At 42.5% G+C, this 23,110-nt stretch overlaps 1 protein-coding gene across 8 annotated transcripts in view; it reads right to left on the reverse strand.

Moving 5' to 3' along the window:
* The window catches only part of CACNA1I (calcium voltage-gated channel subunit alpha1 I), a 361,190-nt gene that overhangs the window by 168,995 nt on the left and 169,085 nt on the right, over positions 1 to 23,110 (reverse strand). For 4 of the 8 annotated variants that reach the window (XM_077339439.1, XM_077339440.1, XM_077339442.1 and 1 more), the window contains 2 exons: positions 17,180 to 17,291; positions 16,346 to 16,479 (listed from right to left, as the gene is read on the reverse strand). In XM_077339439.1, the coding sequence (XP_077195554.1) occupies positions 16,346 to 16,479; positions 17,180 to 17,291 (246 nt within the window). Of the gene's footprint in view, positions 1 to 16,345; positions 16,480 to 17,179; positions 17,358 to 17,653; positions 17,777 to 23,110 lie in introns of those variants that run through there. The other 4 variants (XM_077339443.1, XM_077339444.1, XM_077339445.1 and 1 more) reach the window with 3 other exon arrangements.

Consider the following 23,110-nt stretch of genomic DNA (forward strand, 5'->3'; position numbering starts at 1 on the left):
CCTGGTTGGAGCAATGCAGCAATAAGGGACCCACGATCCATTTACCTGCAAACTAATTCTAGGCAGTTATACAATGCTGCATTGTATAACTTTGCTGCAAGAAAGGCAGCAACAAACTGATCCCTGCTTACCAAATATTTACAGAGCACACCATGAATGGCCCATCTTGCCTGTATAAGTAATATGGTCAGGGATTTCTCCTGGAACTGAGGAAAGCAGTGTGATAGTTACACACTCAGCCTAACTACTCGGAATCCATGTCCCTCTCTAATAATAACAATAAAGTGTAGAAGAATGGCCACCATAGCTTCATATGGCTACCATAGCTTTTCAGATTAGTGTGCATGCACCAGTTCTGTGAGACTGCCATATGGTGAATTCCATTAATGGCCAATTCACTTGGTCTTGCCAACTGCTTACCTGCCCTCTGCTAGTCTTCACTGATTTCCCTTTCACTAGTAGTGGTTGTTACCATATCAAATAATTTCAGTGGTGCTGAAAACCCATGAAATGTGAAGAAGAACCAAGGTATCATAAAATAATTTGGGGACCCCAATGCTGACGTAAGCCTTTTGGTGCCATGTGCAATACCTGACTGGAAGCAGACATGATTAAATGTGCATCTAATTGCTTGGGTTCAAATTCAAGGATTTTCTGGATGAGCAATCTAGATGAGTGGCTTCCCATACTGGCTCCCCACACTTCTGTTTGATGTTTTGGCCCTGGAATATGGGGTTTTACAATAAATATCTGACTGCCAAAGATTTGCCTGGTGCCTGCATCTGACTCACCTGCAGATTGGTTGTTCTACAGGGAAAGGAGGAGGCTTAGAAAAAGCCTAAAGACATTTGGATTAAAATGGTTCTTTCACTCAATTCAGTGGTATGACTTCACTGTCATTATATCACTGTGCAGAGGCAGTACATCTCTGAATACCTGACTGAATACGCGAATCATCTTCCAGTTCTCCCTGTAAACTGCTAGGGCATCAGCTAACTGCCACTGGAAGTAACATTCTGGACTAGATGAACATTTGGTCTGATCCAGTCAGATCATTCTTATGTTCTTAAGTCATGCTATTTTGGAAAGGAAGGCAGCATGCTATATCCCAGTCTCATCAGATCTTGGAAGCTAAGCAGAGTCAGTACATGGATGGGGGAACTCTGAGGAGTTGTACTTCATTTTTGCCTTGAAAGCCCTTTGCTCTCAGAATCATAGAATAATAGAGTTGGAAGGGACCTCATGGGTCACTCCTGTGCTTTATATACAAGCAATTCCTACTGGTATAGTTCCCCTAGAGATAATTATCATGGCTTTGCAAAGCCTCAGTCCTCTTTCAGTCAGCCGCTAACATGAATCTTGTCCCATCCCATCTAACATATTTTACTGTCTCCCCCACCCAGCCACCCAATTTGCCTAGCTTTGCTCTCATGAATATGGTGTTCTGCAGTCAGAAGTTGCAGAAGTATCCTTGGTGGAACATTCTAATCACAGGGCTTGCAGCAGCTTTCATTAAGGTTCCTTCTACCCTCTTTCCCAAGCTCTTAATCTGAATATAGCTTTCTAGAAGGTATCAGAGCAGTTAGACAGGATGTAATTTCAGACCTTCTGCTTTATTTTTTTAACCAATTGAGGTTTTTTCCCCTCTATTTCTTCTCTTAGCACTTTATAAGACATATCTTCTGGGAGTGAAAAATTAATTACTAATTACACAGTTACTTTGGTGTGCAGAACTAGAGCTGAGACACTCAACACCCCCTAGTAGTGAATAACTTAATTGAGTCTTTTAAAAATTTAATCAAGGGTTTATTTATTTCTCTTCCAGGAAAAGCTTCCTGAAAGCCACCCAAGACTATGTCACCCATCCCTTGATGCACATGTTGTAATCGTTTCACACCCTTGTTATGTTCACATTTCTCTCCAAACCTGAGGAGAGAAAGTGTCAGGCTACATTAAGAGTTGGGGGGACATTTTGAAGCTAATATGTGGAGACACGAGCAGTCATTTCCAGTGGTGACTGAGTGTGGACGGCACAGCTCTCAGTGGAGCGAAGGATTTTGATCCGAGCCAGATTTTTAAAAGGCAAAATAGCAAGCCTGGCATCTAACTGATTTTCAAAGTTAGAAGAAGTCAGCGGTATCCCCACAGTCCTGGCTTTCTGCATGCTATGCAGAACTGAATTATTCAAGAGGATTTTCCTATGCAGGCAATGGGGCAGCACTGTACAAAAGGCATCATGACAAATTATTAGGAACTGTAATCTATACTACTGGGTATCATTTCTGAAATTCTGAACCTACTATGCAATTTTGCATCATTTAATGTGTTAACACATGTTAATGTTTCTGCTTTGCTGAGGTTCTGTGTTTTAGATGTCTGGTTGGTTCTACTACCTAAAGTCTATTTCATTGTTTACTGAATGCCCCATCCTGTTGATTGCATTGGCTCACTCTGCGTAATCCGCCTTAAATCCCAGTGAGAAAGGCAGACTACAAATTATGTAAATAAACTAGGGGCAAAGCCCATTGCATTCAGGAATACAGTGGGTGCTAGACTGGGGGGAGCGGTGGATGGTCTTTCTCTCTCCCCCCCCCAGGACCTGGAAAGGCTGCAGGCTGCTGCCCCCCGGGAAGGGAACTCACTGGCAGGGGCAGATCTCACATGGCAAAGATTTGTAGCCTCTGAGCCTCGGAGGGAAGTAGTAGTAGTAGGAGGTGGACAGGGGTGGGGGATGGAAGGCAGTGGGCTGGCTGCTGGACAGACAGGCAAGCTGGTTGGAGGCAGAGGACGCACTCAGGAGCAGGACAGCAGCCTTAAGTGGGTGTTAAGTGCTGAGTGGCACTTAAGCCATGAGAGCAGCTCCTCCCCCATACCCTTACCAGAAATATTACGTGGAACAGATAAATGGTGCCTAAAATCCTGGACCTACCTTGGAAAAAAAATCTATCCTCTTGAGTTTTATTTATGCATCTGGGATAGCATGACTTTCAAAATAAGTGAGACACTTGTTATGGCTGAAGTCAATATTAGGTGCCTTGATTGTTCGGTTAACCCTAATTGCTTGATGGTCATAGAATGAACACTCAAGGTACATATATTGGTTCTGTGCATACACCACCCTTATGGAATTCTTGTGTTGTTGTTGTGGTTACAATGTTAGCTTGAACATATCTCATAAACAGTAGTACTCCTGAGCAGATCTTGCAAGCCCTAAAACAATTTCCACATAGATATCAATAAAAGCCTGTTCTAGTTTGTAAGTTATGCAGTCCTTGCAGTAAAGCTAGGTGGACAAAACCTACACTTCATGGGTATTATACTGTGAGGAGCAGAAGCACTAAAAGTCTCTTGCATTAGAATTATTTAGATTGCCTATAGTGCTCTGGAGATCCTCCAAACAAGCCCTGCTCAAAAAACAAGCCCTCTGTGAAACAAGCCAGGCCACAATGCAACCATTTCGAGGCGCAGAGATAAGCTGTATTCTAGGAACAAATAGCCAGCAACAGTATAAGCTTTACAATAACCCCATCCCCAACAGTGGAAGGGTTTGGAGCAGAAACCTCATGCCAACAAGAAGCTAAGCCAATCCAACAATGTGGCATTAAGATTTGAGAAAGTTACGCAAGCCAAGAACACTCTTCATTTGACAGTTCTTTGTTTGGAGAGACAGCAGGCTCAATGCAAGGAAGTTCAAATCCCAGTGGGAGAGTCTCACAAAAGGTATTTAGCAACTTACGGAAATACAATTTAGATGTGGTTTAAGCTTTTCTTTTTGTGTATTACCTTCAGTGGAATTTGCATGATAATTTCCTTAACTCCTAATCCAACATCCTAATTTAGAATCCCCATTCCTTTATCCTCTTTCTAACACCTGAACAAATTATTTTCTTTTTAAATGAGACCAGAAGCTACTTCCTCCCCCACCCTGCCCATGCTGTGAAACAATCAGCAAAGGTGTCCTTGAGGCAAAATACAATATGGCCTGGAATCATCTCAAGACTCCTTACTCCCTTCCCATGTTTGAGGGGACTTCTCCCAGGGTTCCTCATGGGGGGCAGGCAGAGTCCACTGTCCCCAAATCATCACATTGGGCCACCAGTTATGCCTAACATGTAAAAGGGCACTTTCATGTAGCCCCCCCCCCAAAAAAAAGGGTCCTCTTATCTGAACATGAAAGTGCTTTCCCATGCAGGAATGAAAACTCTTATTTTGCATTTTTAGCACCTAAGGACTAAGTGCAAAGTGAGTGTAAAGTGAAGGATTCAGCAAACTGACTAATTGTTGCCATTCTAATTTACATCTCTTACGTGTATTTTTTGGGCCTGCCCTGTTATTTGGTTTCTTGGGGAGGACGTAATTACTAATATCAATGTTTTATTAGAATATTTGAGGATGCTTGTGTATTTTTAAACTATTTGTCTGTCTCCTGGAAGCTAACTGATGAAAATGGACTCTGTGTTCTTACAAGGGAGATCATGCCCACATCCAGTAATTCAGTGGATTGAAGATTTTACAACCTTATCAATATTTGAATATATGGCCTAGGGACAACAATTGCCCAAGCTCATATTTATAGATATTTTGAAACCTTTTATAGATGCTTAGTTGTAGACTTGCCACCACTGTAGTCATTTTTCCCCGTTCGTGGGTTGGAATTATTATTAATATTATTTTAATGTAGGGAAGGAAAATGTAACACATGGTATATAATGGCTCTGAGAGTTTTCTGTCAGGGAAGGCACTTTGGGGGCAGAGATAAGCAAGCCAGTATGTGAGCATGCACGTATGTGATAAATTTAATTTAATGCAGATTTAATTTTTTATATTTAATAAAATGTCATTAGCTTGAGCCCTGAACTTAGCAGGTAGAGCAGAATATAAATGGAATATATATTTCACACTGCACTTCCTTCCAGACCTCGTGACACAACTACTTGTGTCTATGACACCTCCCTCTGCCACAGCAACAGGTACCAGGGGCTAATTGAAGGCTGTGTCCATCAGAGGACTGCTGTGGAAATTCTTGTCGCTCAGAGAGACTGCTCCGACACAGAAACCAGAGCATTAAAAAATCCTGCATGGAGTTGCTGTCCAACACCACAGAAACCAAATCTCCTCCTCCTCCATCAACAGTGTTCAGGAGCTGAAAGTGCTTGACTGTGTGAGGCTCAGGCACAGAGAGACTGCAGTCCTACCATTCAGCCTGGCCAGTGGCCTTCACAGAGCATCGGAACAAACAGTTCTCTCAAAAGAAGAAGAAGAAGAAGAGTTGGTTCTTATATGCCGCTTTTCTCTCCCCGAAGGAGTCTCAAAGCGGCTTTCAGTTGCCTTCCCTTCCCTCTCCCCACAACAGACACCCTGTGAGGTGGGTGAGGCTGAAAAGCATCCCCCCATCATTTTATACTGAAAGTGTTGTTTTAATCCTTTGTGCCTATTTTGCCAAGTGGTTGTCACCTCCATCCTCGTTAACACGTGGATTTAATTTATTATATGTTTATACCCTGCTTTTCTCCATATTGAGGACCCAAAATAGCCCTCAACACTGTTTTCCTCTATTTTATCATCACAACATCAATAGTGAGGGTGTGTCACTGGCCCAAGCTCTGGCAAGAAGCTTCCACTTTCAGACCAGGGTCAAAGGCTTAGTCTGGCACTACAACCACTACACAGCACTGGCTTATAACGCAGCAGAGCTTTTACCTACTGAAATCATGTCACCTGTTATCTGATCCTTTCAGCTAGAGATGCTTGGGACCGGAGCTTCTGTAATGTAATGCAAAGTTACATGGCTGCCAGCTCCAGGCTAGAAAGGACTGGATGGTTGTTATTTGGACAGATCTTTCTTTCTTTCTTTTGTGCAACTTATATTTTAATAATTCAATATGATGGTACAATCACAATAAATTAAACTTGCATTTCACATTAAGTGAAGTGTGAACTTTGATTTCCTGGTAATGGATAAAAATGTTTACTTCTGAATAAAGTAATTACATCTTTGTCTTGCTTCTTTCACTGCAATATTGAAAGTGGTTGGTTCTGATGTAACCATAAAATGTGTTTTGCAATTCATCTGACAACAGAAAAGACCATACTCACCGGTACTTCACACAGCATATTCTTGAAGCAACAACTATATACAAAATTAACCCTCAAAAGATTACTGGTTTGATAACAAAAAAAAAATTAATGGATCAAGAAATAATTGGCATTTGCTATTTTATTGTGGATTTAGAATGTGCGCTTGCAATGCTTAATCTTGGTTGGATCATTCTCTGTATTATTAGTATTTCATTGGTGCCATCCTCATATTGTACTGTTAATACATTAAAGTTTTAAATTATATTTATCACTGATAAAAAGCTGGCAACAACAACAAAAATGTAGACAAAGGGGAAAGAAACAAGCTAAAAGAAGAGGGTTGGTAAAGGCAATGGTTAAGCCACGTTTTCAGCTGGATACAATTACGTACAAACTTAAATAAATTATAGCCCTGATCATCCAAATTACAGTGTGCCATAAGTAAAGAGCAAAGAGGACAAGGGCAGACCAATGTCAAAGGTGCTGGTTTAATGACAATCTGGGTTTCAGAAACTTCGGCTCAAATGACTTAAGAAAGTAGGACGCACCATTTGTTGCATGGGTTGATTTAAAAAAAAGACATTCCCTCCTAACTTACAAATCTAACTATTTATAGGCAATCACAGTTAATAGTTTATTCACAGTGCAATCCTATGCAGAAATAATGAGTCTAAACCCATTAACTTCAAAGTGCATAGCATGGGGTAACTCTGCATAGGATTGCCCTGTAAATGTATCATCTGTTGTTCATCATCAGTCTCAACCTGGCCTAAATTTGGAAAGCGATTCACATTCGAGCAGCACAGAGATGCTTTTTGCTTCAGGGTTACTGATTTCTACTGATTTGTGTCATATTTCAAGGCCCAAACAGATATTGCAAGGGGGATTGTAGCTGCCAGTCTGTTTCCCTGTTTAGTGTTTCTCTGGTGATGCCTAATGAAAGAAACACATGGCATGACATTATTGAGCTTAGCATCTTGTGCTACAGCTTGAAAGGATATGGGAAAGGCTGAGGGAGCATGATCAATCATGTCAAGGATTTATTTTACTAGATCCTTTTGAGACAATGTGGGCCAGTGGGAGCCACATGGCCATCTGCCCCACATGCCTCTGGGCCTAAGGAACTGTATTGTTTAGGATATACAGGACTGAGAATGTTAGCCTTACAAGTTGCCAATTCCATCTTAGTGAGAAAGATCAATTTTAAGGAAGATCTTCATCCTTCCCATTTTGAGGACTATCCTCCAGACTTTGGTGATACATTTCCATTTTAGTTTCATAGAATCATAGAATCATAGAGTTGGAAGGGGGCATACAGGCCATCTAGTACAACCCCCTGCTCAACGCAGGATCAGCCCTAAGCATCCTAAAGCACCCAAGAAAAGTGTGTATCCAACCTTTGCTTGAAGACTGCCAGTGATTTCCTAAGCAATTAAAATAAAATAATTTATCAGTGACTGAGCTTTCTAAATTATAAGAAAGAAATGCCCAGTTTAATTCACTTGCAAGTTTCTCAGCTTCTCTGCATGTTAATTAACATGACTGCTACATCTGAGCAGCAAGTACTCAGACCTAGCAAGAATAGATCTAGGCCTAGTTAAAAACCCGTTGCAGGATTGCAGGAGGCTCACATGACTGAAAGCTTCTCTTTTAATTACATTCTGCAGTGAGACATCCAGCAAGAGGGAGAAGACCAGATGAGGAGTCTTCCCCATCACATCTAATTTTCTACATGCAGAGGACTTCTTTGCTGTGTGGGAGATATTCATCACACCACCCAAAACCAACAGTCTGAAGGGGCAGAGCTCCAGAGTAGGTTTATTACTTTCTCCATTTCCACACAGGAGGCTCTGAGCTGGGCTGCCAGCTGGAGGCAGGTTGCCCTGTCTCTTTCTGCTCCTGCACAGGGGAGCATTTGGTCTGGGGCACCTCCGGATTTGTGCTCCTGCATGACAGCCAGGGCAGCAAAGTTCCCAGTGCAGAAACGGTCTTCTGTTTGATTGTGTTTCTCCAATTTAGCAAAATTTCTTAACTGATGTCTTGAGTAATGTGTGTTTTGTTTTGTTCTGTTTTTTTCCCTCCAGCAAAAATGATAGGGGACACGTAGGTTAGTTAGACTGACAGGGCAAAATGTTTCAACTTAAAATTTGGCCATGACACTTGAAAGCCATGAAAGCTACCTGTGACACATCTGGAATGCTCCTTTGGATTCATTAAGGGATATGATGTATGCTTAACCTGTTTTGGTTTTATCAATCTGTACTGTTAATTCATGAGAGGTATGGGGAATAAGGAGCTGGGCCTCAAGGCTAGGATAAAGGATTTTTAGTAGTTGTCTGGTATGACACACATTCCAGAATAGTTAAAGTATAGTTATTGCTTTCAGTCTGGCAAATGACTTAATAGTTTAGGTCTGCAAGAATATTCCAGCCCACATAAGCAGGGCTGTCCCTCCTGCCAGCCCCCCCCCCCAAAGACAAGTGAGGTAAACATATCAACCTGCCATGAAGCAACTCTCACCTGAAATTAGGTTAGACAACATGACAGTTCAGTTAGCTGATGACTCAGTGCAGGTAGAGTGAATCACCCACTGCAAGCAGCAAAAACCAGATGGAGAGCAATGGAGGGGAAATTGTAGCCTCTTGAGATCTGGGCTTCCAATCTCCCACCCAGATTATAGTTGCACTTAAACGCAAAACTGACAAGGGATTTTTGTTTGCTCAGCATTAAGGACTTACTGCTAAACAGTTCTAGGAAGGTGCAAATCCTGCTAGTTGTCAGTCATCAAAATGTGTACCAGTAATCACAGGAAAAAAATATCCCAAATGAGGTGGAGAAAGAATGAACTGCTGCTTGGGAAGCATCTGCCAAATACAGGTCAGGTTAGAGACCCGAGTACCTGTGGCCAAGGTTAGCAAGCGACTGGAGAGGGACTCCAAGTTCCAGGAACAAGTAGCAGAGACTCATCACCTCTGTGTGCACTTGCATGTTTTATTTAGCCCAGCAAAAAGATGCTTTTGTTTGGGGAGCTGTCTGATTTCTTAAGGGAAAAAGCAAAGGAGGAACATATTGATTTAGGGCCTTTTATTTTAAAATCCACTCCATAAACCGGGTGTGCTTTCCGGGGGGGGGGGAGAGATAAAGTTCTAGTGATGTCAATTTTCATCACCATGGCAACAGTTCATTTTTAGTGACAGCGGAGTCTTCCTCTTGAAGCTGCTAAATTGCATAGGGAGTGGGGGCGAGAAGGGCAGAGAACAGACACTGAGATTTAGTTAGGAGAAATCGTCACAGGGATTTTGCATGGTGGGGGAGTGGGGGAGTGTAGTGCAATTGAGCCAAGAAGATCGGCAAGCTTGCTTTTATGTAGCCGAGATGTAGACTGGTTTTATTTGTTTTATTTGGACCAATAGGCACAGAGTAGGTTACAGTAGAGTCCGAAGCAATATCTGTAAAGGATTGGGCTTCCTTCTCGTTTTGTTAATACAGTGGATGCTGTTATCACAAAGGGAGACGTAGAAGCATGTTAAACCGCATTGGAACCTTTGCTATAACAGTTGTCTGTCATTCTTCAGCCTCTTCTTGCAGGAGGACACATTTTCCTATTTGCTTCTGAGGATGGTTTGCAGCACAAAACTCAAAATATCAGGGCACCAGTAACTCTAGTCATTTCCGACAGCAGGTTCTTCCACTTGTATTCTAGATTGTTTTCACGTTCATTCGAGAGGACATTTTAAAATAAAGGGAACAGAGCTTCTGTAAACGGAATTGGTCAGAAGGGCATTTTCAGAAAGGGAAGAAGGTGGTAGTTTTTTGCACTGTTCATTGTATGTATTATCTCGTTTGTCCTGCATTATTTTCTAATATTTATAGTCTAGTTGTTGCATTATTAGTGTTTCTCATTTTTGTGAACTGGCTGCTGCATTTGTTTATGGCTTGACTTACACTGCTTTTCTTTATTACATTGTTCCTCATATTTTATCATTTGCTCTGAATCTCAGTGAATTAAATAAATAGGCAAATTGCCAAAGCAGATGGGCAAGCCTCTGTGGCCTAATTCCATAAAAACGGCATAACCTCATGGGCAGAGTTAATAACTTGGTTGTTACCCATTTGATCAGCACCTTGCTTGTCAAGTGGGTAACAGTCAACCAAGTAGCTTTCAACAATGTCTTTGCATCATTCACACATGGCCCTCACCATGTAGGTGTGCCCCACAGGACCAGATTTCCATACTATCTCAACTGCATATAAAAGAAATAACGTCAAGGAGTGGAGGATATAGAAATTGCTTTGAGCTGCGTGCTAGGAATTGTATTTAGTATACAGTTAATGGGATGGAGAAACAACAAAGTGGGAATGCCATGCATGGTCCCTTTAAGATAGGGGTTTTCAAAGTGGGCAGTATGTCCCCCTAGGAGCTCTGGAAGGATCCAGGGAGGAGGTGAGGAATTTTGGAGTGGTAGGGGGGCAGCACTCTGACTCTTCCTGCTGTGGCTGCATTTTCCTAACAAAGTGGGGCTTGTTACTGCCTGCTTCTGGGTAGTGGTGTCCCTGAATTTCCTTGGTGGTCTCCCATCCCAGTGCTGACCAGGGCCAACTCTGCTGAGCTTCCTGAAGAAAACACCAGCTTTAGAAGGTAGTCTAGGTGGGATTATACTCTTACTGAGCTCCTTCACCTCCTCAGACGGTCCTTCCCAGGCTCCACCCCAAATCTCCAGAAATGTCTTAATTCTGGATTGACAGCCCTGTCTCCATTTTTGGAAATCTGGAAAGCCTTCTCTTGATTGCTCCTAAAAGATGGCTGCTGCACAAAAACCAATACAGTATGTTTTGAATTTGCAACAGACTTAACACCAGGAAAGAGAGTTGTTCAATGTATGTGTGGCTGGCACTAGAGATGTGGCCTGGGAGCTAAGGGAGTAGAAGCCCCAAAACACTTGGGAACCACTGCTTTAGGACTAATTTATATAGATCTGGGAAAGGTTAGGTTGGAATTGGAGCTAAGACTACATCACAACCAATTCTGGTTTGACATATCATGATCACTATAGATTTTAGCATATTTTGTGAAATATATGTCATATTTTCTAGCACTGATCCCTAGTAGATACTTGTAAGGACAGCTGCATTTTTGATCTTCTGAGATTTGTGCCTTTTTGTCACTTTAAGGGTAATCATCTTCCAGATGGGCCTGGTGTTCTGGAGTACAGGTGCTTGCCACAGCAAGCAAGACTCGTAGGGTTATGTATCATTGGTAAAGATTCCTTTTGTGGAACAACTCATAACATTAGACCTTGTCTGAAGAAGAACTCGAAACAGAGACCCACTCTGGAAAGTCTTTCACAAGGTTTATCAGAATAAAAGAAAGACGATATTTTACACAAGTTTCTCTGCATGAACTTTACTTCATCTTGATGTTTAGAACCAACACAAGTTTTGGAGAACAGACTGGCAACTGTAGCCATTTTGCAACCAGAACACCAAATCTGGAAATCCAAGCAAAGAATCAGTGGAATCTGCTTGTGTATTGCAAAAGAACCATGATCAGGTGTAGACACACCACCGGCTTCCTTTGAAGAGCTATTGGGAAGTTGGGAAGGAGTCTTAGGGATTCAGGCTCCACTCCTTCATATACCTGAAGCTAATTCCCTCTCAACCTCATTCACTGTGGTTAAGGGAAGTACTGGCATTGGCCTCAACAATTGAACCAGTCAGAGATTCTGTTAAATCAGAATGCAATGCATACTCAGAATGCATACTCACATGGTTCCTAGTTAAGACATTTCTATTTTACTAGAATGTATGGAATAGTTTCTGTGGGAGCACCTAAATAATAAAAATTTTGCTTGCATATGATACTATGACTCACAACTAGGAACCTACCCTCATTCTTAAGATCTTTTTTTTTGAGAAATCCGCATAAATAACAACTGTTAACGGAAGTGTTTCAGTGCATCTCTCAGGAATGTTACAAAGGGCCAAGAAACAGCTCAAGGACGTGTGGCAAAGGAACAGAGGGAGCAATTCAAAACAGGTCTACTGAGAAATAATTCCATTTTATTCTATGGGATTTGCTTCCAGGAAAGTGTTCTTAAGACTGCAGCCAAATAAGGAATCTGTGGCCTGGGAGACCAAGTCAAGATGCACTGTGACAGAACACAGGGACTTAAATTTCCTCACTTTCTTCCTACCTAACCATAGTTTATTCACATGGTTTCCAACACTAGCAAGCAATAGAGGAAAGGCATTTGGAAGATTTCAGGTTAATCAGTTGGACCCACTGTTGTGCTGCTGACTGGCGTCCATGTAAACCAGTCTCTAGAATGAATGCTGGCTGGCCTGGATTTTGCAGCGGAAATTTTCATAGATATCGTAAAGGGGCAGGTTCATCTGTATATAATTCCATTCAGAAGAAGCTGAGGCAACTGGATTTTGATGAATGCTGACACAAATTTGCTTTGTTAATACAAGGCTACCCAATTTCTCTTCGACTGTCTGCCTTGCAAGGGACCTGTGCCTTCTGATTAGTGCTAGAGAGGCATCTGGTTAACAGCAGGAGTTTCTGTTTTTTGCTTCCCTTCCTCAATAGTCTTTGATGCATTTTGAAAATGGTTTTGCACTCCACATCACCTAATCCAGGAAAGTGTACAACACCTCCTGTGCTTCATTTTGAGCCTCTTCAAAATGCAGGCTATAGTCTTCTCCAGCCTGGCCAGAAATATCGTTATTCTTTTCACTTCTTTTTTTCTGTATTGAACATCCAGGCTGAAGAAGAGTTCTGAAGAACTGAAACGCTTGGTATTTTGCGCTATTTTGCTTAGTCCTGATTTAAACAGTATTACACAAACTATTTCTCCCCAATGGGGACCTGAAGCAGCTTAACTCGCTCTCCTCCCCTCTATTTTATCATCAAAGGCTAGGCTGAGAGTCTGTGACTGGCCCAAAGTCCCCCAGCAAGCTTCCATGGTTGAGCTGGGATGGGAACCTTGGACTCCCAGATCCTAATCGGACACCACTACCCAACACCAGAGTGCCTCATCTCTATCTGATACTGGCACATGAATAGCAGTTTGGAAAGCATGGTGAATTTGCTGCTCCTGGTCTTCTGGCATTAATTTATATGGGCTAGCAGTTGGTTTGGGTTAACCTTTGACTGTCCTAGGGATTGTTTGGAAAATATTAAGGATACTGAGAGCAATGCTGATGGTCTTTCTTTTATTTATTTCATACATAATTAGGCCTAGAGATCACCCCTCTCTCACAAAGTCTCGGAAACCATGAATATGTTAAAACTGAGTTCTGTTAAAAGGACTCTGCCTTGTCCCATGAAATTGGATTCTTAGGTCTAAGTGATGGTAAATGGTGATGGAAGGGGATGTGGTCAGGTGAAGAGGGAGGCCCATAGAGTTGTTTCTTTGTGCACTGTGCTGGCCCCAATCATATGCCTGGTGGAAGAGCGCCCTCTTGCAGGCTCTCCGGAACTTGACAGATCCAAAAGGCTTCTACAGGCAGCTCATTCCACCAGGCTGGAGCCAAGGCCAAAACGGCCCTGACTATGGTCAATGCCAAGCATACCTCTTTATGGCCAGGGACCACGAGCAAGTTCGAGTTAGCTGATTGTAGAGCTCTTTTTGGGAGGGGCATATTCTGAAAGGCACTCTTAGGTACACGGGCCTGGATTGCATATGGCCTGGACTGCATTAAAACCAATAACCTTAACTTGATCTAGAACGCAACCAGTAGCCAGTGTAGCTGATGGAGGACAGGTTGAATATGGGCCCTCCACAGAGTTCTTGCGAGGACCTGGGCAGCTATGTTCTGCACCAGTTGTAATTTCTGGATCAGGATCAAGGCAAGCCCTGTGTAGAGCAAGTTACAGAAATCTAGGCTGGAGTTGACCATTGCATGGATTTCTGAGGTTCTGAACTGAAATAATCTTTGGGTTTTGTGGGGGGGGGGGGTCAAATGCAAAATTTGGCCACACCACTTCATGTGGGGCCAGTCACTTCATGTGAGGGATCCATGGGCTGCTTTAAAGCACATTCCCAGAGATGAGGTCATCCAATGAAACTGGTCCTTTCCTTTGGGGAAATGAAGCCAGCAGTTGCTCACTCTTGGTGTAGTTTGCTGAAGAACATATGTTCACATAGATCAACGGATGGGTCTGGACATAAGACTGGCATGTCTTTTAGAGAGATAAGCAGTTTTTCATTTGCACATCTCAATTAATTTGACTACATTTCATTTTAAAATTGGCCACTGCCTGAAGTTGTTGCTGGACTAAATGACAGTGATGAGGCAAACTTCTGTGTGGCAATAAATGTCTAAGTGGATTTAAAGTGAGCCAGGTGCCAACTCTGTGTGAATTTGCCAAACTGTATGCAAATGCAGAGATGGAGCTCTGCTTGGTCCTGCAGAGCTGCTTCCCATTCAAGCCTGAGCCCAGTGTTAGGGTTGCCAGTGTTGGGTTGGGAAATACCCAGAGACTTTGGGGGAGGGGGTGTGTGGAGCCAGGAGTGAGCAGGATTTGAGGCTGGCAAAGACCTCAGTATGATGCTATGGAGTCCACCCTCCAAAGCAGCCCAGGAGATGAGTGATAATTCCAGGGGATCCATGGGTCCCACCTGGGGATTGGCATCCTGAGTGCCAGTTCAGCAAGCAAGTTCCAAATCAGAAAAGAGTGCATGGCCCTATGGTACCCAGGGGATGTCAGTTACTGGAGACAGTAATACTACTAGCCCCTCCAAGAAAACTGACCTATGACACCACTTGGGAAGTTGACTTTAAAAGAAAGAAAAACAACGCATTCTGCAAAACTGTGCCCTCCCATGCAGTCAGTGAAATCTCGCCCAGCGTTTGACTGGCAACTCCTTGCGGATACCTTACTCGGTATGCATCAAGACGTGAAATCAAAAGCCGGAGCTGTACTATAGCAGCTTTGCTGGGTTGTTTTTTGTTTTTTTTTTAAACCACTCAAATGTCATTGTGTCCCTGAGGTGTGCTTAGGTGGGCCAACAGCATGCCAAGGCAGAATCGCACAATGCTTTTTTATAAGATGCTCTGATTTCCAAAGCTCTGTAAAAGGCAACAGCACCGATTTTATCCTGAAGATTTCCTCTCTGCTCCCGCCTCCCTCACCGCAATTATAAGTGCGCAGGGGTGATAAGCCTTTATATTCCCAGGAGTCCAGGAAGCACAATGCATCTCTGTCTTTTCTACTCTGGCCATATTCAGGCATCACAAATAATGCCTGGTTGCCAGCCTCCAATTTTCAGTGATGGGCAAAAGTAGGGAGGGAACAGATGGGATTATGCTGCTAACAGTGTACTTTATTTTAATCTTTTGTATGGATTTTACTGTAAACCGCCATGAGCCAGCATGCCAGGGAGAGGCGGTTAATAAACTTCAATATAAATACAAATAAATTAATAGGAGGGCCCGAGCAAAATGGAATTGCTTGAAGGGGGCTGTGGCTCAGTGGTAGAGGAGCCATCATGACTTGAGCCTATCTTCATCCAGATAGTCCTATTCTGGATTCCTGTTGGTCATTTTTTAATGTAGTCAAGAGCCTGAGTCCAGAGACTTCCTTATGTGAGACAAGATGTAGCACTTTTGACTAGACTTACAGTCTCTATTGTAACTACCTTAACAACAGTCTCTACTCCCATTGTACAAACATGGAACAAGTTCACTAGTTCCCAATGAGCATCCTGGCCTCTCCAACAGACCTGCCAAGTATATCTTTTACACAGAGTTTACATAGAGTTTACATGCCATTGCCCCTATGCACCCATCCTTGCCTTTTATTTACTGGATCGATGACCGAATATACAAGAGATAAATTACATGCTGGAGTCGGTGACGAGGCTCCCAACAAATGGTACTTTAGAAGCATGGAGGTGAGAGACAGGGCCGACAATCATTTTCTTTTCCACATATATATTTGAACAGGGATAATGCTTTTCAGTGTTTTCTTTGCAACCTGTTGACATTCAAACAAAAAGGGGCTACATGGGGAATTATTTAACCTGAGTTAATTTTTGCTGTTACTCTGCTGCTCCAGAATCAATGACAAGCAAACATGCTGACTTTACCTAAGAAAACAAAAGAAGTTATCTATAGGAACCAAATTGTTCTTGTACTTTTTATGCTGCCCTGTATGATGCTCAGTTAATTTTTACAGGTAGCATCCTCTACCCATATTTGTGACTTTGATCCAAGCAGCTTGTTTATTAGCATATGGGAAAGGAAGCAGGTAGCCTACCCAGCCATGACAATGAAGAAATCCAGCCGGTTCCAGGTGTCTCCAAGGTAGCATTTCTTGCCAAAGATACCCAGGGCAACCATCTTCAGCACCATCTCCATAGCAAAGAAGATGAAAATGAAGTCATCAAATACCTGAAAGACACAGAGGTAAAAAAGGTAGATTTTAATCTTCACTCACAGCCATTTGTTCTTATGCTTCTGAACTTGCTGGGTAAAATTTAATTTCACCATTCCATAAACAAAAAACATACATGCACAAATCTCCTAGAACAGGCTTTCTCATCCAGGGTTTCATGAAGCCCTGAGGTTTATTGATGGCCCTGGAAGGGTTTCCCAAATGGGTGGGAATTAATTATTTTAAATATATTTTTAAAAGTTGTTATGCATCTGTCAGTTGATATGGCTCTATATGGTCATGTAAGTCAATGGTGGTCCTGAGGGGGTGGGAATGGGAGGGGCCCCTGGTGGGGCTGTACACAGCTCTGCTTCTCAACCATATTCTGCATGATTGCACCATTTCTGCGGTTTCTCAAAGCCTAAAGAATGTTTCAGGGGTTTCTCAAAGATAAAAAGTTGAGAAAGGCTGTTCTGGAACTTGCTTTCCTGACATACGTTTGTATACATTCATCTGTCTCACCAGTCTAGACATATAGGGGATAAGACAGAATTTTGTAAGCTTGCTGGTTTGATGAAAATATCCACATTTTGATTTTGTTTTTGCTTTGTGAGAAGCAAGTCTGAAAGTTTCTATTTTGATCTCCTTTCTGATGTACTTTCCCCATAAAAATGGACTCTGACCATCTGCGACCACAATTAGTAGGTAGCCACCTACCTGCAAAATTTTACATCTGTTGGAAAGGCAGTCCATATCATCGCAGGGCTGGTACATCCCAAGGGTCACACAGTTCAACAGGATCACCATCATGCTGACAAACTCAAACCAAGTGGAGGGAAGAAATAAAGTCAAGGAAAAAAGTCAGATACAGTCAGGGCAACCACACACCCAAGATCTGGCAGAATAAAAACAAAAACAAGGTTTTAAAAACAACAACAACAACAACCACCACACAGATATACCCCAGTCTATACAGCATCTAAGCCTTCAGACCGCAGAAACTACATAAGTTGGCACAAGCAGAGATGTAAACTATTCCTGGACATTACTTCAGAATGCACAGTGAGGAATCACACAATCTTTTTCTGAAAAAAGTGGGATATAAATAATGATTGAATGCCCTCTGAATATAAAAAGATGTTCCATTCATAGAGAAAACCAGACACCAGGGGAAAGAATCCCATATTTTACCTTCATTTTGTTACTATTGTAAGAGAAGAAATAATTTTCACAAGGAAAAGAATTCCATTAATCCCTTGCCCTTCTGCAACAGGGTGAAGTGGCAACAGTCCAGGAACTCTTCTACTATCACCTAAAATTGATGCAAAATAATTTGGTCTTCATTTACCAGCCTGGAATAATCAAAGTCAAGGCTGTCATGAGACGTATTGTGAATACTGCAAATCAGCAGGCAGTATTAAACAAGAAAAGGCGCAAACATCCATTTTGAAACATGACATTCTGTATATATTAGTAGCAGGGGACACCACTACAATACGGAACACAGTGAATTCAGAGTTCTGTGGGTCGTTAATTAACAGTAAAATAAAGGGGAAGAGACATTGATTTGCAAATTATCTGTTTGCATCAAAGGCCCATGTCTGTATTTGAGCCACTGGATCATAACAGCAGGATAAGTAATCAATAAAATGTCCCTCCTACAGTGGGTGCCATTGATGACTCTGTTGCTGTCATATTATTCTCTCTCTGTTGCCTTCTTTGCTCAAGAAATTAAGGATGCTAATTTCTTCCCAGAGCTGTACTGGAACAAATCAGTGGCCCAACTAAACTGTTATTTTGTTCCCAACAGTGACCAATGCTGGATATAACTTCCATGATGAGCTTAATTATATTACACTTTAACTAGGGGGAAATTTGTTTCCTCATCCCAGCTGGTGATCAGTACATATCCTAAAGCCTGACTACTGATCGCCTATGTAATTATTTTCTTCCCTAATGCATGGTGTCCCTGCAGTTCCCGATCTGTAGACATGGTAAATCTTCCACTTCAGAGATACAGGCATACTCAGGCAGTTCCATCTATAATAACAGATGAGAGATACTTCATTTTAATTTGCTGTTACAATTTACCAAAACAAAAAGTTCCTTTGTATTTATTTTTAATTTGTTGTCTTTTAAATGTTACCAATTGGCACTTTACTTTGTGCATTAAAAAGCACAAAACAATGCAACAGGACTTGAGTGATTTTGATTTTATATAATTCTACTCCTTTTTTTTCCCCATTCCAAATTTAACAAGCCTAAATGTAGAGTTATGAACAAGCTTGGAGAAGAACGTTCTGCTCTTTTAATAAAGATTTAATGTGTTGAAATGGGCAGTTGAAATCTTTCATGGCATGGACATAAATAACATTACCTGGCTAATAACATCCCAACAAGTCACTATTCAAGGAATAGGACATTTGTTCTCTAGGCTGATGGTGATCTTACCTAAATGCAGATTTATGTTGATGTTAAAGGATCTGTCTGTCATGAGATTTTTAGGCCACCCCACCCCAAGATGGTTTCAGGGCAGTTTACATCAAGATATAAAAACAAGCTAATACAAAACATCTAAAACAACTATATACTAAACAAAGCATTTTCACTTTACTGAAGTCACTTACCAAGTCAAGAATACCAGTTATGATGCCACATTGTAGAGCCTGACTCAAGATGGGGGCTCAGAGTCTGCATGAAACCCCAGATGTGGGGGCAGGCAGGAAGCCAAATATAGATATTAGAAGAAGTGTGATCCTGGGCTCAACGAAATGCCTGGAGGAAGAGCTCTGTTTTGCAGGCCCTTCAGAACTTTGATAGTTTCTTGAGGGCCTGCTTTTCCGCTGGCTGTTCATTCATTCCACCAGGCTGGAGAAATGGCCAAAAAAGCCCTGGCTCTGGTGCACGTCTTTAGGACGGGGGATCATCAGCAGATTGGAGCCTTTTGTACCAACTGTACCAACTGTACAATTTTCGGGTCAGGGATAATGGCAGGCCTGCATAAAGCAAGTTACAGAAGTCTAACCCGGAGGTGACTGTCATGTGGATCACCATGGCTAGCTGTTCTGGGGCCAGATACGGTGCTAGTAACTTTGCCTGGAGGAGGTGGAAAAATGTCTGGCGAGCTACCATTGTGATTTCGGCCTGGAGTCATCCAGAATCACTCCCAGGTTCCTGACTGACTGTGCGGCCAGAAGCCGCAGCCTGTCAAGACAGGGAAGAAACACTTCCTTATCTTGTCCCTTCTTACCCAGCCACAGGACCTCCATCTTCACAGGATTCAGCTTCAGACAGCTTTGCTGGAGCCACTCTACCATGGCTCACAGGCAACTGGCCAACAATCTGGGGGAAGCAGTTGGCCATTCACTCATTAACAGATAGCGCCGGGTGTCGTTTGTGTACTGGTGACAGTCCAGCCCAATCCCCCAGACAAGCTGGCCTAGAGGGCGCATATCAGGGAGAGGGCGAATATCAGGGAGAGGATTGCTCCTTGTGGAACCCCACGTTGGAGCATGACTGTTCCTCCCCAATAGTAACCCTCTGTCCCCAACCTTGGAGAAAGGAGAACAGCTACTGAAGGGCTGACCCACATATTCCTGAGTCAGTGAGGTGGTGAGCTAGCAGCTCATAATTGACCACATAGAACACTGCTGTAAGAACCAGCACCAATCTGCCTTGGTCAAGCTGTCTATGCAACAAGCACTGTCTCCACTCCATGGCCATGTCAGAAGCCAGCTTGGAAATGGTCCAATATTGAAGCTTCATCCAGGTATGTCTTCAGTTGGTCCATAGCTGCCTGCTCAACCACCTTCCCCAGAAACGCAAGATGCAAGTAGTTGGCAGGGTCTTGCAAATCCAAATATGTTCTTTTTCAATAGGGGTTAAACCACCACTTCCTTCAGTCTGGCTGGGAATGCGGGACCACTTGATTATATCCAGGAGGGGCCTCCCGATCCGCTCATCGCCTGTTTCAAGGAGCCACAAGGGACTGGGGTCTAGGGGGCAGGTGGTCAGCCTCACTGAAGTCAGAAACCTGCTCATCTCATTTAGCAAAAGCTCTCTGAAGCCGGTAAGATACTCACCTGAAGACGACCAAGGGCCTCCAGTTCACCTACTTTATTAATCATTCTAGGAAGGTCCTGTTGGAGTGACAAGACTTTATCCATGAAAAAGCTGGCAAAGGCCTCACAGCTTAATGCCAATTGATTATTATTTGGGGGCCCTTCGGTGAAGGCAGTAAGACACTGAATCACCCCAAACAACACAGGGATGCAATGGAAGCTGCAAATAAATCACTCTTCACAGTTTCACAGTTTTGAAAATTACTGCTGCAGTGACAAGCAAACTTTAACTGGATGAGAAAGGATTTAACACCTTTGCAGTTTACTTGTAAATTTAAATTTCATTTAATTGGAATAAAACCCCTATAATTTATACACACACACACATATATAAATTACTGAAACTTGTGACTACTATCATCAGCATCTGTATATAGAGAAGGACCCATTCAGACTGGACTAAGCAATGTTAAGAAGGAGATCTAGCGTTTGGTGGACAATGAGAATGGCAAAATTAATACGTTTGTGCAAGAATAAACAAATACAAATGATACTTCACTGCTGAATATATTTACTTACTTCCAAGCAGATGTGCTTACAGCCTTACATACACTAACACCCTCCCCCACCTCTGGAAAAAGAAAAAAAAACAGCCAGCTACTATCTGCCACAAGCAGAAGCACCCAAGATGAAAGTACACAGGCTAGCTTAAAGGAGGAGAGAGTTAAGTCCTTCTGCACCCCCCCTCCAACCAAGCCACTAGCTGACTTTCTGTCCAAAGCCGCAGCACCCAGGATGAAAACATGATGGGGGGGGGGAGTGAATATCTACTTTCCTGCACTTGGAAGTTGGCTTGCTGTCATGAATGGAGGTGGGTGGTGCATGTGTCTTCTCTTCCTTCAACTTGAGCACCACCAGACACCTGAAGGCCTTGTAGCTTTCTATGTGTAAGGGAAGTGTGGGGGAGAATTCCACATTGTTGACAGATAATAATGGAAGGAAAAAGGAGTCTAAAGAAGGAGATCTACTTGCAATCCTTAGATTTATGTGCAAATTAAGCCTACTCTTATTTCACCCAATTTTGCTTATTGATGAGCTTTGTGTTGTTAAAAATTATGTGGGCCTTTATTGTGGTGCTTTAATATATTGTGCATGTTTATTGTACACAATATATTTTGAACATCGGTAACTCTTAAAAAATCATTTATGTGCCTATTAAAAATTGAGCAGAATCTCTCTCTTAAGGTATATATCACATATGCAATGAGCTCTAACCAGCTCTTCAACAGCAACTGTCATTACGAAAAGAAATATTGTGGGCTGAAAATGTCTGGGCTCATGAGAGAAGGGCTTGTCTAAAGCTAAGTAGCCAGGAGAATCATTTCCCCCTCTCTTGCATAAGTGAGTTAGATAACCTGCAAAATTAAGACAGATACAACTAGATGAGGGTTTTGTAGCTTACTCATGTATCCTTATTTTGTGAGCATACAAGAGCATGTTTTTTAACAATATGTTAATTTTAAAGGCAAGCCATTAAACAAAGCTTCTGTCTAAAATGGTAAAGAGCCGTTTTCAGAATTTTATGCATAACCTCACTCGTTGACTTTTGGTAGCTGGCTCCTTCTCTCATGGCAGCCATTTTGTGGTTGCATGTATCACTCTTTGACCTTTTCTGCACTGGAGGCTCTGCACCGGGCTAAAGGCTGGAGTTTGAGCCAGGGCAGGTTACCCTGTCTCTTCTTGCTCCTGCATTTGGCTGAGTGCACCTCATCCACACCAGATTTGTGCTCTTGTATGGGAGCTGGGACAGCAAAGTTCCCAGTGCAGAAAGTGTATCTGACAACATCCAACTGTGTTCATAGGTTGAAGAAGATTGAGGTCCCCTGATCTATGAAGTTATGGCATCTTCAAAATTTCTTGTTGTGAGATCTTTATTAGAAACTGGCACACACAAGTTCTACTATGTTTACAGGAGCACCCTATACAGGTGCATAGTAAGGGCCATTCTGCGTGACTTAAATATAGCAGAAGTCTTGCCTTTGGTAAACACTACAAATTCAAGGTTCTGCATGACGTCACACACAATCTGCAACACTCCTGCAACATTCCCGCAAAAAGCGCTTTGTTATAGCGCTTTTTGGGGAATTGGGAAAAGTGGATTCCCCCTGAAAAAAATGCTACACTTCTGCGAACAAGCTGCAACACATCAGCGAAAGACATGTGTGTTCTCAATGTAACGGTAGAAAGAAAGTCCCTCCCCCGCTCTTGCCCCAAACTTCTGGAGAAGCGATCGCCATTTTTCCCCCTTAGACCTGCGAAAGCAATGAACGAGCGAGGCTTCTCTGGCTAAAGTCCCTCCACAGAAGTGATTTAAAGTAAAGCAAAGCTCCCTAAGTTCCCAAGCACAACACAGCCCCCTGTTTGGCACTGCCCGTAATTTCGGCCACAAATCACGCCTGCGGGGGGGGGGTTCTACTTCAGGAGCGTGTAAACGATTAATCGCCAGCTCCTACGTCAGCAAAAAGGTCTTTCCGATGCAACGATTGAACACAGATTCGTTGCAACGGGTGTGTTTGGTTAAAAAAAA

Source organism: Paroedura picta, chromosome 5 (genome assembly GCF_049243985.1).
Source record: "Paroedura picta isolate Pp20150507F chromosome 5, Ppicta_v3.0, whole genome shotgun sequence".
NCBI classification, from domain to species: domain Eukaryota; kingdom Metazoa; phylum Chordata; class Lepidosauria; order Squamata; family Gekkonidae; genus Paroedura; species Paroedura picta.